General features: G+C 40.7%; 2 protein-coding genes across 8 annotated transcripts in view; both read right to left on the reverse strand.

The window, feature by feature from the left end:
- Window positions 1-7908, reverse strand: part of LOC126556602 (protein crumbs) — a 33100-nt gene extending 25192 nt beyond the window's left edge. For all 4 annotated transcript variants that reach the window (XM_050211938.1, XM_050211935.1, XM_050211939.1 and 1 more), the window contains exon 1: window positions 7821-7908. In XM_050211938.1, the coding sequence (XP_050067895.1) occupies window positions 7821-7878 (58 nt within the window). In that variant the 5' untranslated portion in view covers window positions 7879-7908. The remainder of the gene's footprint in view (window positions 1-7820) is intronic.
- A 2922-nt stretch (window positions 7909-10830) lies between these two features.
- Window positions 10831-16940, reverse strand: LOC126558720 (uridine-cytidine kinase). 4 transcript variants are annotated; one of them, XM_050214774.1, is made up of 7 exons: window positions 16783-16940; window positions 16517-16582; window positions 16071-16407; window positions 15884-15981; window positions 15774-15822; window positions 13308-13427; window positions 10831-10910 (listed from the first exon to the last, which is right to left on the reverse strand). In XM_050214774.1, the coding sequence occupies exons 1-7, from the start codon at window positions 16888-16890 to the stop codon at window positions 10831-10833; spliced, it is 858 nt and encodes a 285-aa protein (XP_050070731.1). In that variant the 5' UTR covers window positions 16891-16940. The 4 variants fall into 4 exon arrangements, with proteins under 4 accessions (XP_050070731.1, XP_050070734.1, XP_050070733.1 ...); XM_050214777.1 differs by lacking the exon at window positions 10831-10910 and adding an exon at window positions 11872-11905; XM_050214776.1 differs by lacking the exon at window positions 10831-10910 and having other exon boundaries at window positions 13245-13427.
- Between the last annotated feature and the right edge of the window lie 465 nt (window positions 16941-17405).

Genomic DNA, 17405 nt, shown 5'->3' on the forward strand with positions numbered 1-17405 from the left:
TCGTACGAATGTTTTCCAAATCGTTGAGTAAGTACGGGCTGCTTAAGAGCTTTGTAAACAAATGATCGCTTCCCTTGTTTTGGCTGTTTCGATGGTGTTTGGTGTTAAACTCTTGCCACTTGCGGTAAGCACGTTGTTTTCGTTTCGAAAAACTGTAAGTTTTGATTGTTTGTGTGGGGATTGAATAGAAAAAAATAGCAAATCAAAAAAAGCATGTTTGAGATCAAATAATTTAGCTGATCTTTGGATAGGACTAGGAAAATAGGTTCAAATAAACCAAGTCCAAAAAAATGTGATCAAGGAAAAGGAAAACTATCGACGGAGACACCTAAAACTGGTAGCACAACAATTACTCAATCATACAAATCACCTACCGATCTAATGTGTTTCACGAGCCATAATTGAGTATTGGAAAATAGGCGTAGAAGTAAAGAAATGCGATTAAAAAGGTATTATATGGCGAAACCCTCAAATAGCTGGATCCTCCAGCACTTCTCGAGGCTGTTGCGAGTGATCATACTAAACCCGACCGGATAAATCACAAATCTGATTCGATCCTCAGATCGCGCTCCCAAACAGATCAATCACGTGTAGTATGGGGCAGCTTTTTCCACTCAACTCTTAGCCGTGATCTACAATTGTATGAAGCCGTGCCGGTCCGTCATGCCGGTCGTAACAGTTATGTAATGATCGAAAGAGAAAAACGAACTCCCTTAACTCACTCAAGCTGAACAATCAGAGTGAACGCTTCCGCAGTATTTTTCACAAATATTGCCTACCGAATGGAACCTTTGCGGCGGTCTTTTTGTATTTATAGTGGAAATTTGTCACGGTATGTCACTTCAGCTAGCGAAATAGATGGATAGGAATCGATCAGATTACAAGTCAGTTGTTTGGTTTATATCAATGTGTGTATTTTACAGAAAAGGAAAAAGCAATCATGTTAATTGTTAGTAAAAAAAAGGTATGAAGAAAGTTTTTCCCATATCTTGATTAACAAATCGCAAATTACCGTCCCAAAAATCCACCCCATGTTAGGTAAATAATTTACTTCGTGAACTGTTTAGGGCATGATGTAATCAAAATTCACTTTACTTCTCTTGACCGCATGACCGTTAAACATTAGTGAAACGGTTTGCCATCAAATGTTTCGTTATTGCGCCACGTGTACTGTAGTGGCCGTTGCCTTATCGAGGAAATCACACCTGCATGCGGTCAACGGCTAGACCGTTTGAGAGTTTTGTCGTAAGTAGTAGAAGCCGGCATAAGAAGGGAAAAAAACCGCCAACTGACCGCAACATACCGGGTAACCAAATGACCAATCGCACCTTCTCACAACAACACACCATTAGCATTCGGTGGCATTTGCTGTTGAGTGAATGAAATTTGATCTCAAAAATACTACAGCGTGCTGGTACACTTAATTCGTTTGTGTGTCACTCGCAAGGGCCGTGCGGCTGATAAATGTTGGGTGTGTTGGGAGAGTTCAGTATGAATGTTAGTCGATAAACTATCGCCGCAACTAGAAATGAAAGCCTTTTTGTGGGCTTTCGCTGTTTAAAAAAAATACATTCGTTTGTAAAGCGAAAGACGGTAATTAGTAAAGGTTCTTATTGAAAGGGTGCCACGAAATGGTACAATCACGTGACCAAGCTGGACAGTATGAGTGGTTTGTGTAGTATCGAGTACTCGACGATAATTGCATTTTATGTATTTGCAGGGTTTTTAACATGCAAAGTTCGAATAATTACAGGACCCTGTTAAAGATGAAATACCAAGAAATCCGGAACTACGATATCGCAAACGGATAGGTGATCGCAAATTTGAAGTCGTCTAAAACTTCACCTATCTCGGGTCAAAAGTCAGCACCGAAAACACTATAGAGACGGAGTTGCGCACTAGGATGCTGGCGGTCAGCCGATCATTCTACAGCCCGAGGAAACATCTCACCTAAAAAAACCTATCGCGACGGTCGAAGCTTGTACTGTATCGTACCTTTATATTCCCAGTACTCACATACGCCTCTGAGACATGGACGTTGTCCAACACAGACGAAGCCCTCTTATCCGCGTTCGAGAGGAAGATGCTCAGAAAGATTGTTGGCCCCGTATGTGTGGAAGGACAATAAGGGGGCCGCTACAACGACAAGTTGTACAAACTGTATGACAACCTCACCGTCGTGCAGCGAATTAGGCTCGCCAGGTTCCCATGGGCTTGCTATGGCTTACGCATGGTACCGGACCAGCTCAGGAAGTCCCTTTTAGACCGTCCACACCGAGGTGGGAGGATGGCGTGAAATCTTCCGCCATCAAGGCCGGGATAACGGATTGGCGGACGACTGCGCGGGATCGACGTGAGCGGTTCCGGATTCTGCTGCGGTAGGCCAAGACCGCAAAGCGGTTGTAGCGTCTGATAAGTAAGTAAGTAAGTAAGTAAGTTAAAGATGAACTGGATTTTATCGAGCCAGCACTAGAAGCTATTGCATTAAATTCTATCCTTAACAGTGCATCAGAAGTTATAGAGACCTATGGTGAAAAGGTGAGATGAGGTCTAGGAATCGGGTGTTGTCAAGGATCTCTTGCACCATGGAGACCCCTATACAGAACCTCTGGTGGCCGTCAACTCCGTAAATTTTTATGTCTGGATCTCTGAACCGTTCTGCAATCTCTGTGTGGCAATCTTTTGTCGCCAAAATTTCAGTGTTTTGAAACGATTTGGTCTACAAACCCCTTAAAAGATGCTACGTTTACTTGACGCTTGACGATTGCTAGTTGATTCCGAAAACCCTGTAACACCATCAGTTGGAAAAAACTTTCTGGTGGGTGGAGTCTTTTTCCACTCTCACCCACAACATCCCAACACACCATAAGTAGAGATTTCAGTAAACTTCAAACACAACATTTGCTTTTGCTCAAGGTAATGCGACGGGCAGCTCGCGACGGGCAGGGGCGAGGTGCGATGTAATCGATACTACTCAAAGTGCTTAAAGTGACCAGGTTCAAAGAGAATGAAAAAAAAAAAAAACAAACTGAACAGACATTCCATGGAACGTTATCCACTTAAAGTAGTAGCACGGTATCATCGACCCAGTGTAGTGAGGAAAAGGGACCAGATAGGTGACAATGTTGGGATTGGTCCCCGATGTCACTGGTGCGTAGCAATTTGTGCACTTCCCGTCACGGAGGGCAGAGGTGTGCAAAGCGATTACCATAAGGTTCATTGAAGCGAACCACCACCTGATGAGACAGGGAAAATAGTAGTTTTCAACCGTTTCAAAAATCTGGGTTTGGCATAACGTGAAAAGAGATACGTTGGGAATCGTTGAGCTCGAGAAAAAAAAGGTGAACCACAGCGAGTCCGTTGATGCGTGGTGCATTGTTGTTTAAGTGCACGTGATAAAAAGCTGTGTGGAGTAATTGTAGCAATATGAAAACATATTTTTGTATTTGATCATTTTTTCGGTCACATAGAGGCAACTGCTATATCAAGGGTTAACGTTTGCTTTTTCATTATTCATATGGAACGTATTTGATAAAAAACACCTGTGTTGCTTGTTTTGGCTGCTCGACACCTCCCCCCGTCGATAACGTGCATCAAAACCTCACGTGCATTTGCATGCCGTGTTCCCTTGGTGACTTAGGGCCTGGAGGACTTCAGGCGAAACATAAACAAATAACTTTAAAGCCTCCGAGAACCCTCAGCATGAATTCGATTTGAGCTAGCGAAATAGATACAATAAAAGCGGTGAACATTCTTACTAAATGGATTCCAAGCCAGAATTTGGACTGTTTACTTGAATGGTTGCTAGTTGCAGCCAACCAAAGTACAGTACACCAAACAGAGGAATTTAGAGAAAAACAGTGTCTTTCTATGGTAACACAAAAATAGTCTGTTAAAATAACCAAACATGTGTCGCTTCGTCCATACACAGTTACTACAGATGAATCAATGGGTTGTGCTAACTCTTAGGTCGCCAAAAATATGACATTCTTCGGCTCACGGTACGACCAGCTATCATATGAGAGAGAGTTCGAGGTCGGCATGATGATTAACCCGATTCGAAATGCAAATAAACGGTACAACCTAGGTCCCCGAAAGGTGTGAAACTGTTGTGTATGTGTAAGTTTGTAACAAAAATGGCTTAATTAGTGGGTGGTTTCGGTAGCTTACTGCTTTGCGGCGCGCTTTATACGGTTTGGTTGGCGTGGGTGAGAAATTGTAAAACAATGGCGTTCCATTCTTGGCCCGGTATGAGCGAACGCTAGTGTGTGAAATGGTAAAATCATAGGTTACATACGTATGGTTCGCGGGTTTTTTGTTGCGAGCAGTGAATTGGCTCGCAGATATGCTGACTGGTTTTTATGGTTGTGAAGAATTATTAAATAATAAAGAAAAGTTTAAGTTGATTTTCATTGCCTTAATGTTTTGGAGGACGAATCCGGTTTACTGCTCTTTATTAAAACGCAAAGATAGAGTTTCTAAGGTTAAAATGAAGAGATGACGAAGGAACAGAAAAAGTATCCCAATTTATGTCTTTCCCATCCCTCCGGCAAGTTATCCCAATAGATCCACAGAAATGCTTTAAATGGACCAAAAAGCGGCTAAAGCCACAATTTCCTTTTAAGAGCACATTAAAACCGCAACATCGCCTTCATGACGTAAACTCATCATGTTCACGTTGCATCCTCAAAGATCTTCCCAATGCTTCATGCACACACAGAAAAATAAAACGATCACTTGTAGCAGACGACCGTTGGATCGCTTTTTTTGTACGGTTAAAATGCCTTCACTTCCTCCGAAAACATCTCCTTCCCGGTTGGGCATCCGCCATAGTTCTGTTCGCTTGTCGTGAAACTCGAAACGCCCAAAAAACCGATCTCCGAATCAAGTTCTGAACGAATGCATTGTTGCTTGGCTCGTAAACCAGCCCTAAACACTTGCCCCAGATCAGGCTGTTCCAGCAACCGGAGCCCGGTTTTGCCGCCATGGAATCGCGACGCGTCATTGCGGTCACCGGCACAGCCGAACAAAAAGGAACGTCGTCGTCGTCGTCGCTCATTTGTTCGAGCCATCCGGTTTTTGGAGGGCTACAAAACGGACGCGAACACTCTCTTTTAGCCCATCCTTCGCGGCCACACCGTGTAAGTGCGCTTCCGCCGATGATTTGGCTGTGTGGCCTCATTTCTACACCCGATGAGATGACCGTAAGGCCTGGCGTTTGCGTCGCGTTGAGCCGTTCGCCGTCCTCCTCGAGGCGGGAGAAAGAATTCACATTCGAATGATGGACGACCCGTAGACGACCATACTATTCCCGGGTTTGCGTAGAGGTGTGAAAGAAAGCATACGGGCGCGAGATTACGCCATGTTGCGAAAGTTTGTCGCAACCCAACACCGGAGCTGCTTGATGCTGCTTTTACCAGAAGATCAATAGAAAACGGGAAGTATGGAGAAAAAGAGATACAAAGATAGGAAAAGAGGTGTTGGATTTATTTTTAGCTTTCGATCATTAATCTTTCAGAAGAATGTGTTTTCGCGGAAAAGTATGAGTGGATATAGTTAGCTCATTTTTTTCTGATGAAACGTATTCCATTTGCATTAACAATCAATAAAAAGCAACAAGGACAAGAAGGTATATGCATTGCATTATTATGTGCTAATTGCATTAAAGTAAATGGCATCGATTTTTCTACAACATTCGCATTCGCGCCGGAACCGAGTATCGATCGTTGCGGGTACTTGGACTGACGGAAGTGACGGGTAATTTATCGATTCGTAAAATGACCTCAGCGCGTGTGTATGTGCGACGTGGTTCCAGGTAACGTGAGTATTCTGATCACAGGTAACACGTTGTCGAGCCGGCTTTATTTCTTTACCCTTATTTAGCTTCTAATCCCATTTTTTCCATCATCCTGAAGGTCAAGATTTTCAACTGCAAAGGATGAAATAAAATGAGGTAAAAGGGACAAAGTAAAGTATGATTGTTTAAAGAAAAAGTTATTTAACAATGCACTTTTTCTAGAAAGAATTCAATTGTAAAAGACTTTCTATAGAATTGAAAGAAAGTTGCTGTAAAACACTAATCCAACAGATCGGTACAACGTGGTTTAAATGCTTTAATTACCATGTTCCCAAACCTGCCATTTCACTACGTAGTGATTTTATTCGTCCAAAAACATCATTATCAAATTAACAGTCAAAATGTTCTTCTCATGAAAAATTCCTTCCAAATAAGTAGGGTCGGAAAATGTTGCCTGAGCACATTTTCACTCAAAAGCGTCGTTTTTTTGAAATTAGAATTTTATGACCCCATCCCAGTTGCGATCATCTAAAAGTAGTTCTCAAGCTAATCCAATTTTTGGGATAAAAAATCCATTTCCAAACGGATATGCTTAGCATTGTGAGAACCATCTTTCCCAACCACTAGCAACGTATCATAAACTAGCCTATCTATTCAGCCACCTAACCCAAACCTACCAATTACGGAAGGACGGTGAAGTTGCCCTTAAAATTGTACCGATCGCGCAAGACGACCGACCGACTGATCAAGAACCAAAATTCGGTCCACAAGGGTCAGTGAAAGGTTGAACTCACGTTGAAAGCGATAGATTTCAATGGTACGAAAAAGACGAACCCCTCGATGAAGGGGTCGTCTGGTGGGCGCTGGTTTTACGGTAGTTTTCTATTGCTCCTTTTGGGGTGATCTTTTCGATCGTTCGTTCTCTTTGTGCGCGATCGTCTTGCTCCTACTGGCCACTCGTAAGGGAAGAGTGGTTTCTTTTGCGATGAGGTTCTTACACATGCTGATGATTTCTGGTTTTTGCTGATTCCTGCTGCGTCTTTAACTATCATCAGCATCGTGTAAGAAGCGTAAGGAAGAAAGAGACTTAGAAGGGAGGAAAAAAGTTTATGTTCGTTTGAACAATGTATGAGTGTGAATTCAGAAAAATGCACACACACACACATTGACAGAAACACACCCCACAGTAAGGCAGGTTGGAACTTTCTTGAGCATTTTGCCGTCCGTTCTTATGCTGCCTTCTACCCTGTTGGGCCGGGTCAGTGGGAAACTTGTGGAATTTTGGTGCGTTTGTTGGGGGATCGTCTTGAGCATGCGAGAGAGAAAGAGAGTGAGTGAGAGACGATCTTTTATGTTGTGTGTGCTGAACAGGTAGACACGGATAGGCTTATGTGTGTGCGTACAAACAAGGAGGCACCTGGGCCGTGTGTCGTATCATCATGCGCTTCCATGCTTTGAATTTTGAAACGCTAAGCGATCATCAAGAGGAGATAAGTTTACTGTACTTCCCTTATGCCTGGTTCTTGCATTTGGAAATTACAAGAAAGACTTTTCAAAAATGTTAAGAAATATCACATCAGAGCACTGTGAACTGTTTTATGCGAAAAATTCAAACACCAAGCGAAACGTGACGCTCCCACGAGAGATCCTACACGATGAACACCGTTGTCGCTTGTCGGTGTCGTTGTGGTTGAGCGGATGAAATTGAATCCAACCCCCGTACTGTGACGCTGATGGTGGTTGTAATGGCGCTGACGGTGTTAAAATTCCAGCGCATGACTCATAACTTGCGAGGGTATTTTGCATAGTACACGCGGCTAGACTATGTTCACGTTGTCGTACTCCACTCAGCCAGTGCTCAACTTTAAAGTTGGTGTTGGAGGCTTTCAAAGCCCGGGGATTTTACGTAGGGTTTATCGAAAGTAGAACTAAGAAAACAAAAAAAAAAAACCCGGCCTAGTCGAGAGCTCCAACTTGTTTGAGCTGCTTCGACCAAACAGCTTTGTGTCCCACAAACACTTACCTATGATAAACACCCCGAGGGTGGTGACCGGTGCAAGCACCAAACTGCGGATCCTCATCTTGCGGGTTCGTAGCTTGTGCTTATTTCTTTCCGTGATTCCGCAGCGAGCGCTGGATGCACTTTCACGGGGTGTTTGGACCCAGACGTATAACTGCCGCGCCCACGATAACGCGGTGCGTTAGATTTTCTACCAATATTTTGCTTCACATTCACCACTTAATATTTGCCTTCTATTTCTTTAAACATTCAATTTTCTACCGACACAAACACGAACGAAACCAAACAACACGGGGTGGAGATAACACGAAAACAACATAAAGCACCGCACCGCATTTACTGATGACGTTTGTTAGTAATGCATCAGTGCTATGGTGTTTTGGAGTCGCGGTTGGAGGTCTGGTGTTGCTACTGATGCTGCTGCTGCTGCTGCTGCTACTGTTGCTGGCGGGTTGTCGTTTTTCCTTTCTACTCTCATCGATGTAGGGAAAGTAACATTTCGCTCGTGTAGCAAAATCTTGCAAAAAACAACACAGGCACACACTGAAGATCAACAATATTGCGGTGAATTTACTTTTTCACGTGCCTTCTGGTGCATCTTTTTACAGCGAGATCTTGCGATCTCTTCTACACAGAATGATCAACACTTGTAGAACACATTCGCACACAAATACACTCATAAGCACAACCCTTCGAAACTGGGGAGAATGGATACCCCAACTCAAGCCCAACGGTGCTGAGCTATTCATGCAATTTTTTACTCTATCGCGTAGCACTCACGTCTCATTCACGTGGGTTAAGCGGAGGGGGCGTATATAACTGATCTAAGCACTATTACTATATGCATTAAATTTTTTTCACTTTACACAAATATTTCATATCAACACACATGCACATGGAAAAATGGGAATCCCGTAGACAACGCAGAACAGTAACCCGAGCCCTTAACAGCGACCGCAAACAATCTCTATTCCCGGAGCCCCAACGCACGGTGTCACACGCCGTCCGTACGCGACCAAACTTCGAACTCAACTGACCGCCACCGTACGCATCGCGGTTTGCGGAAAAACGAGCAACCCACACTACGACACCGGAGACATGCTTTTGCGTCCAAACACCATGCCAACGGAGACGGCGAGACAATAACGACGACGGCTAATGGTTGCGTTGTGGGCCCCGTCTGTATACTAAGCGTGTGTTGGTGTACTGTTGGCTGTCGCTGCGGCAATGTTGGGCTCTCACGCACGCACTGCGGGATTCGCTGATCGCGCCGACTTCTATACCAAGCCTCACGCACATTAAACACCTATTCACAAGATCCGGTGGTTGTTTATGTGGAGGCTAAGCGCTGTAACGCACTTAGTTTGGAAGGTAACTTACACACAACTTAACATGAAAAAATCTTTACAACACAATCACACAACAAAACGAAACACGCAGCACCAGTGCCACGAATGGGATGACGGAGCCCAAACAAATAGGGCCCCTTGCTAACAATGCAGCCACCGCGACCGTGTTGCTATAAACTGGCAGGTATATGCGTAGGCGCACCCGTGATTGTGTTCGTGTGCACAGGTGAACATTAACAGTAGAGGGTCGAAATAGTGTGGAAAGTGTGATATTTTATTATGATGGAAAACATGTTTTGAAAATTTTGTGTATTAATTTAATTTACTGAAAATAAAGTCAATGAAGTTGCAAAAAATTTGGCAATCAATAAAAATTTGGCCTCAGGCTAATCCTTTTGTTTTTAAACTTTTTTTCAGCATATCGTTAAGATGAAAAAAGAATAAGATACATAAAATAAACCACATGATAGAACGGACATGTAAAAACATGTCCGGACATGTCTTAAAACATGTAAAAATAAAATAAATCGACCACCCGTCTACCCCTTAATAATAAAGTTCATATCTCAAATATGTAATATTGATTCAAAATCCTCAATTAACTCAATATTTTCAACACGGATCATAAAACACAAGCACAAACCACTAGCTTGTTTTTTGACACACCTTGAAGGAATGATTGAAAATGAAGCGTTTAATTGACTGATGAAAACATAATATAACGATTGAGTTGAAATTGTTACTTGCATCTTGTCATCACGGTATTAGCGGCAAAGTTTCGCTAGCAGCACACATTTATAATGATTCAAACAGCTTTATTTTCAAATAGAAGATATAAAATAAAACATATGTTTTGGTGGTGTATTATACCCTATTGTTGTACATACAGTTTTTTTTAAAGGTTTTGTTTTCTTCCTCCATCTTTTTAGCAAAACTTTTTTTATACGTTTGTACATTCGGTCACTATGCCATTATGCGTGTTTTATTTTCTAGCATACAAAGCACTCTGATGATCGATGTCGCACGATCCTGGGTTGCGTTTGTGTGTATGTGTGTGTGTGTGTTTGCAGCAATTTTTAAATAAAATATTAAATATTTCTTCTACATCAGACAAAACCATTATCCGTTTGTACGATATCACACAGGGGATTACAAAATTGTTGTTTCTTTGATACAATGATATTACCGTGTTTTTACGCTACTGTATATCATCTGGACCATCGCGATCCCTTTGTCACTAAAAGTCTGTGGGAAAGCCTTAGGGAGCTTGCTAGTAAATGTCAAGGAGTAAATAGCGTCGCACCTGCTTTCAACGACGTCCCACTCAGCACTCACTCGGTTTGCAGATCATCAATTACCGCCTAACTTTAATCCCGTTAGTAGCATTATCCTAATGACAAAAGATATACATATTGCTCTTGAAGGATTATTGTACGGATCCCGTAAAGGGTTCCTCCCTTCTACTAGACTCCATTTCACAGATGCTTTCTATTCTCACCGGTGGCTTTATTTGCTAATATGAATAAGTTGGGTTTGGATTTGTTCTCATTGAAATATTTAAATTTTGGACATTGTTTCTATTTCTTGCACTTGTACTGCGAAGATACATTATTGTTCAAAACGTTAAAAAATGTTTCCTACACTGTATTTGCTCACGAACTGGCTCAGCTGTACTCGTACAGTACCGCATAAAGCTGACTATTGATCATGGAAGGAGATATCGAGTTCATACTAGTAGCTTGAGCTGCGGATAATACAAAGCAACATGTAAGACAGAAAGGTAAGAATTGAAGCATAACTATTATCCGAGAGGCTTTTTGCAAAAGGACAAACAAATAGGACAAACAAGAATGTGTTGAGCAAGTCATGTTTATAAATTTGACAACGAAATGTCATGTACTACAAGTAGTGGATTTAATTTACGAAAAAAAAACAATCGATTCAAATCAAATTTTCAGCTTTAAAAATAAATATACTGCTTTTGTTAAACATTGTGCAATTTAAAACCCAAACGGATCATATCTAGACTCAAAGAAACGTACAGTCAGACAACAAGAAGTCAGTATCTGGGATTGATCTGGTATCAGGATTTATTTAAATCTTGTTTTGGTGTGAGCTTGTGTAAGTAATAAATAAAACAATATAATGATTTAGTGTACGTTACGCTAAATTAACAAAAATAGAAACAAATGGCACTTCTTAGAGTGTTATGGCCAACAGGTATATGCAACAATACACAATTGCCCGAAACAAATTTGAAGATTATCAAACTGTGTTTACACGATACACACAGGTGGTAACAAGAATGGACAGCACTGAACTTTCAACATAAATAAATCATAATTCGAAACAGAACGTACAGTCGTATATCTGTTGATCCCTACCAACAGCTAGTACTTGGTGCTTATGTTTTGTAGTTTTGATGAGCTTTTACTATCAAACTATTGAGTGAAAATGATCCATGGTCTTACCACAAGTGAAATTTAGTTTCTGTGTTTAAGCTGACCTAAAATCTTCACTATTTTAATGTTTGTATCCGTATTAACGGTGTAGTTAAGTTCTTAGCAAATGTGTTTTATCCTTTTTTTCCTGTGTTATATTTGTAAAGGTTCTATAGTTTTCAAGGTTCTCTGAACCGCAGAAATGTTTTCATTTGCAAATATGGGATTTATGTTATTTATTTTCCTCTCCTTTTCTTCTATTCTATGTATGCGTTCTAGTGGAACACGAAGTAACGAACTAGAAATATCAGACACGGTATAAAGAGAGGAAACAAAACAGAGTTAATAATGTATAGATTACAAATTGAATTAATAGCAAATGCCCATTAACATAGAAATATAAAGAGAACAGATAGAAACTTATTGATAACAGTGAAAGGTACTAACAAAATTAAATAAACAAGCGAATGCAAAACAAAATATTAGTCGCATAACATCTATTAAAGTTTAACAAAAAAAAAAACACAACAACAAAAAAACGTAAAAAAAAACAAATTAGTTACTCCTATTAGCCTTCGTGTAGCGCCTAAATACCCTAAATGCAAGTTAAATGTACATGTTGTACGTGCTCTTTTTTTTACTGCTATAACTTGCCAACGGCGTTCTACACGACTAATTTTGCTTACGTGTTGTATTTTGTACCAGATCGCGATGGTAGTATAATTTTACTTTCCTAGCTTAAAAGGTGTTTTATTGCTGTTGTTGTGGAAGCCATCTCTATCCGTGTGATAAGAGTAGCTTCCTTTTCATTATAACTACAAGGAGCAGGTTGGAAGTATCAAGAAGCACTTAAAATAAGCCTCAAGAGCACAACGTGCTGATGTACTTAAGATATTGCTTTGCAAAAATGGCTGTACCGAGTCATGAATTGTGTAAATCCGCTGTGTAAACTAGCTATCAAGACTTGGTAACAACTAAAATTATGTCTACTAACAACCGATTTTAAATGCGGTGCGATCGTTTTTTGAGGATTTCTTTAGTGGCGATTTGTGGCGAACACATTTAAATTTACAGATGGTTGGTTAATGGCATGGTTAACAAATGTTTGTGAGTTATAAATGCAAAGTAATGTTGATTATTTTAAAATGATTTCTATGTTTAACCAAGAATGTGAAATGAAGGAAATAAATCAAAAGGATTCTACTCGCCAAATTTAAACGATTTCGTGATAAATGACACTATTTGTGTGTACCTGTCTGTGTTTTTTAGTTTTAATAGTTTTATAATTGCGATCCTTTTCCTCTTTGCCAGCTGTTTTTGTGTGTATTCTATAAGGCAATTCTATCGCAAGATTACGAAATATAACTAGTGTTAGACGAAAAAAAAAAACTAGATATAGTTAAATCTGGCTGTTTGGTTGTTATGATGCACATCTTCGATTAGCGAATTTTTGGTGTAAACGAAATATCAGTTTTTTGGGTGTATTTATGGTTTCTTTCAGCGCTGGCACGCTACACGTCATACAAATGTCATTGAAGTGAAAGGACACAGGCCGGCATGAGAGTTTGATAACACAACTTGGGTAAAGGTAGAGCATGTCAAGGTGTATCCTAAACAACGGTCAACGGTCACAGCTGTCCTGCACCGAGTGCTTCAGTGAGGCCGATAGTGTGGATCGGAATCGTTAAATGATGGCTTACCTCTACCATTAGCCAGATTCAGTGCACTGGTACCACACGTTGCTAGATGCGGGCTATGATCACTGCGTGTGCGATTGTTCAGAAACTCGCGGATGTGTTGGACGATCAGATCGATTGCGACTGGAAAGAAGAGAACGAAACGGTATGGGAATGTTAATAAACATATTTTAACAAGCTTTTCCGATATCAACAAAGTGAAGTGTAACAAAATTTGGAGAACTGAGTAAGCAGTGGCGACCGAGATTGCTATACAATAGAAAGACAGGACGACCTATAAAGACTGCCAGACCAAAAAGACAACTTCGGGGATACGAAGATGAAGGTGAAATATGTGCTCAGTGGAGTGGACCAATTCTGGCCAAATCGGCGATGCGGTAAGTCTAAGAGCCCACAACAGAAATAGGAATAAATATGAAAAATACGAAAACAAAATGAAATAAGTCGTACCGGTGTATGCGTATTCGAAAAATGTCCTCTTTATTGTGCCATACACAAAAAACATGCCTTATCAGATTACTGTTGGGTCTATTGGTCTTATCGGTTTGTATGATCACCATTCGTTTCGATTATGTGTTATCATTTTCGTTTTCCTGGTTTACCTTTTTTTCTTAAATGCTACTATTACACACGAATGCTATTCACGTGTTAACGTCGAACGGATGACGGGACCATAGATAAAACACCGTAATTATTTCTAACCGATAGCCCACTCTGAGGTGTATAAAGGACTGTGTATACTGAGTTTAACTTTTAAAATACTATTTTTGCACATAGATCCTGCAGCGTAGCAATTCACTGATCAATAATGTAGAATGCGTTAGATAAAGAAAGAGTTAGATGGTGACGTAATGAATTGAATTTTAAATTTGGCAGTGATGCGAACATGTTAATTGTGTGGAAGGAATGTGTTTTGCTGGGGTCATTTCCAAAAACTGAACTGAGGAATGTGGGGATTGAGAATCGGTACAGCTGCCTAAATGCATAGTTTGAAAATGTGTGGCACGCGAGGCTGAAGGCCTTATAAAGGCTAATATTGTAACAGGTGTTATTGAAGATAAAGTGTAAGTCTAATTAATTAATCGTTTTAAACTATTGTAAACTGAAGCTGACATTTCAGGAAGGGTGTTTGTGAACAGATTCTAGTAACATTACGCGCCAATAGTTCCTTGATACCGAATTGTCCACAAACATGCATCTTCGTGTAGCTCAGATATTCTACGAATGGATTATTTGAAAAAAAGTCTAAACATTATTTTAACATAATGGATTATAGGATGTAAGGTGGGTAAGGAAATTAAAAGCCCAAAAGCCCAGTGGTATAAAATTCCCAGCGAAAAACTGTATCAAAATAGCTGTCATGCAGTATTATGTTAGCTTGGAACATTGATTTGGCATGCGTTTTCTTTTTCTGCTGAGGTTTCTTGCCGTTACGCCTATATTTTTGAGGATCCTAATATCTAAAGACCACCGGCGGCTTACTACCGCCGGACGCACAACAACAGTTGATGGGTTTTGCGGTGTTGCGCATCGGGTTTGTTTCTTTGTGAAATGGTGGTGTGCTTTGGTAATGATCATTGTTTGAATCCTCACAGGCAGCGTTTTACATGTGGCAATCATTTTGACACTCTGGTCCTGTTTTTTTTTTTTTTATTTTGTTGTATGATCGCTGCAGAACTTTGCGCATTGCGGAGGACCAACATGACCTACACGACCCCACGCGGTATTAATGTCCGTTATGGTTGTATCCGCCACTGGGATGCAAGATCTCATTAATGTGATGTACTATCAGATCGATCGCAACTGTAAAATGGTTAGAAAAAAAAATGAGCAAGAAATGTAAGAGATAAGTCCAGATCGAAACAATTCACCGTGCCTACTGCTTCGTATGAGGGCATCTTGAGCAAAAGAGATCATTAACATAACAAAACGAAAGAGGACAACCAGCCGTCGAAAGAAGTGGAAAATTAAACCAAGGACTAGGGAATTTGTTGTTCAATGTGGATGGCTTCAAAGATTGAATGAAATTGTTTCGAGATCTAGACAATAACATATAAAACACAAACTAACAACACAGACCATATTATACTGGTGATTTGAGTCGGAAATATCAAAGAAGTATTATATCAGGCATGAATTACAACACACAACTGATCAATAGGTCGTAATCTTTCGAGAAGATTTTTGGAGCATACAAGAATATTACAATAAATAAGAAGACAGATTTAGGAATAAACCCAATAACGTGAAACAGAATTTCAGAATCTTACGACTTTTGAACAGCTTTAATGCAGAGATTTTTGGCTGGATCAAGAACATAGATAAACTATTGAAATTTTCTACTCAAAATTATTTGGAATTTTGAAGATTTTTGGTAAAACTGTAAAACTGCAGTGAAGTAGAGAATAAAATATAAGATTGTTCCAGGAATTGATCAGAAATCCCTTTCAAATCTAAGTAGCAATTTACCTGTATTATCTGCTCCACGCGGTATAACGACGTCAGCAAACTTCTTGGTCTGAAATGAACGAGTCAGTGGTGAGATGAGAATCGAGCAATGAAACTAACCATGATCATACCGGAGAGCAAAACTCTTCAAACGCGGGTTTGACGAAATTCATGTAAGCATTGAGCACCTGATCCAAGTCTCTTCCTCGTTCGTTAATGTCACGTGGAACTGGAACAAATATTATGTTTCGAGGATTGAAATAAATATCATCATACGGAGAATTCAGTCAGCTAACGGCTGCAAAATAAAATCATTACCTCGTCGGGCCAGTCTTGTGTCCGAATCTGTGTCGACAAACAACTTCATGTGAAAGAGATCACGAATGGCGGGAAAGTAGAAGACTAGTATGCCCTCAAACAGCACCACATCCGCCGGGTAAATGGTGATTTTCTTCTCCGGACAGACCGAGTTTCTACGATAATCGTACTCGCTAATGTCGACCTTTTTCCCCTGCAGTATATCTTGCAGGGTTTGTAGCATCGCTTCCTCGTTGAAGGCGCTCGGATGGTCGAAGTTAAACAGACCCCGCTCGGCACGTGCCTTCTCCGATTCCGACAGCTCCCGATAGAAGCTGTCCTGGCTTATTGTGACGACCTATGCACCGGATAGAAATGAACAAAACAAACGCAAATGCAGGGGTGCAGTGTGTGAGCGAACTGCTGATTACGTAAATGAGTCGTGGGACGCTTTGCTGTTTGCTCACTTGTCGTTGCGTATGGTCCATATCAGCTTGGCCTAGTTGCTCCATGATACGTTTGCATACCGTCGACTACGGAACAGAAGAAGGAAGTAGAAATGGGTGTGTTGGATGATGACTGTGGTACGGGTTTTGAGTTGATGGTGCATGCAGACATGACGACCGTCTATATTTGGCACCATTTTCAAGGCCGGGGCCATATTTTGATTTGCACTGCAGACTGCGCAGCAATTTTGCGGGCCATAAACCCCCATCCCAGGGCGAACACTCACCTTCCCGCTGGCCGTTCCACCAGCAACACCGATCAGAAAGGGTGTTTTCACCGCATCGGCCGCATTACCATTTAGTCGGGCACCGTTTACACACTCTAGGTCACTCATTGTAGCGAAGTAAAGTTAGTTTTCAACCAACTTTGGACGTGGAAAATGGGAAAACGGAATCTGCACTACGGCAGTACGCGAACGAAAATATTTTTCACTATCTTGACATATGGTGTATGATTTCGTTTGTGGGGGGGTATGAGACGTTTATTTACGTTTGAACAGTTTGGCAGTTGTCAGTATTGTATCTGGTTTATGCTGTCCAGTTGAAAGTTATAGATTCATCGATTCTGGAAGAAAATCGATCACGAAGCTATTTATTTTGAAATATAGATAACTATTGTGGAATTGTTCTTATAAACGGTTGTTTTTTTTTCATAATAAGTGATTGGCATTAGTTTGTTGATAAAATCTTAGAACGCAAAGACGATATCGTTAGACTTCTTCCAAGAAATCAATTGCGTCGTATAGTGCCTAAAGGTATGCAATTAGATGTATGCTTTCACCGATGAGCAGTACGATAGGGGAATACTTTTGTGGCATTTTTTCGAAGTCCGATAAAATAACCCACATTT

This window comes from Anopheles maculipalpis, chromosome 2RL (assembly GCF_943734695.1).
Source record: "Anopheles maculipalpis chromosome 2RL, idAnoMacuDA_375_x, whole genome shotgun sequence".
Taxonomy (NCBI): domain Eukaryota; kingdom Metazoa; phylum Arthropoda; class Insecta; order Diptera; family Culicidae; genus Anopheles; species Anopheles maculipalpis.

Bases quoted from the DNA above. Each gene is read 5' to 3' on its own strand.
- LOC126558720 (XM_050214774.1), bottom strand. From the start codon at position 16,890: ATGAGTGACCTAGAGTGTGTAAACGGTGCCCGACTAAATGGTAATGCG. The intron at 15,823-15,883 runs GTATGATCATGG...CGTTCATTTCAG, and splicing joins TTGAAGAGTTTTGCTCTCCG to ACCAAGAAGTTTGCTGACGT. The intron at 10,911-13,307 runs GTAAGCCATCAT...TATTATCCGCAG, and splicing joins GAATCTGGCTAATGGTAGAG to CTCAAGCTACTAGTATGAAC.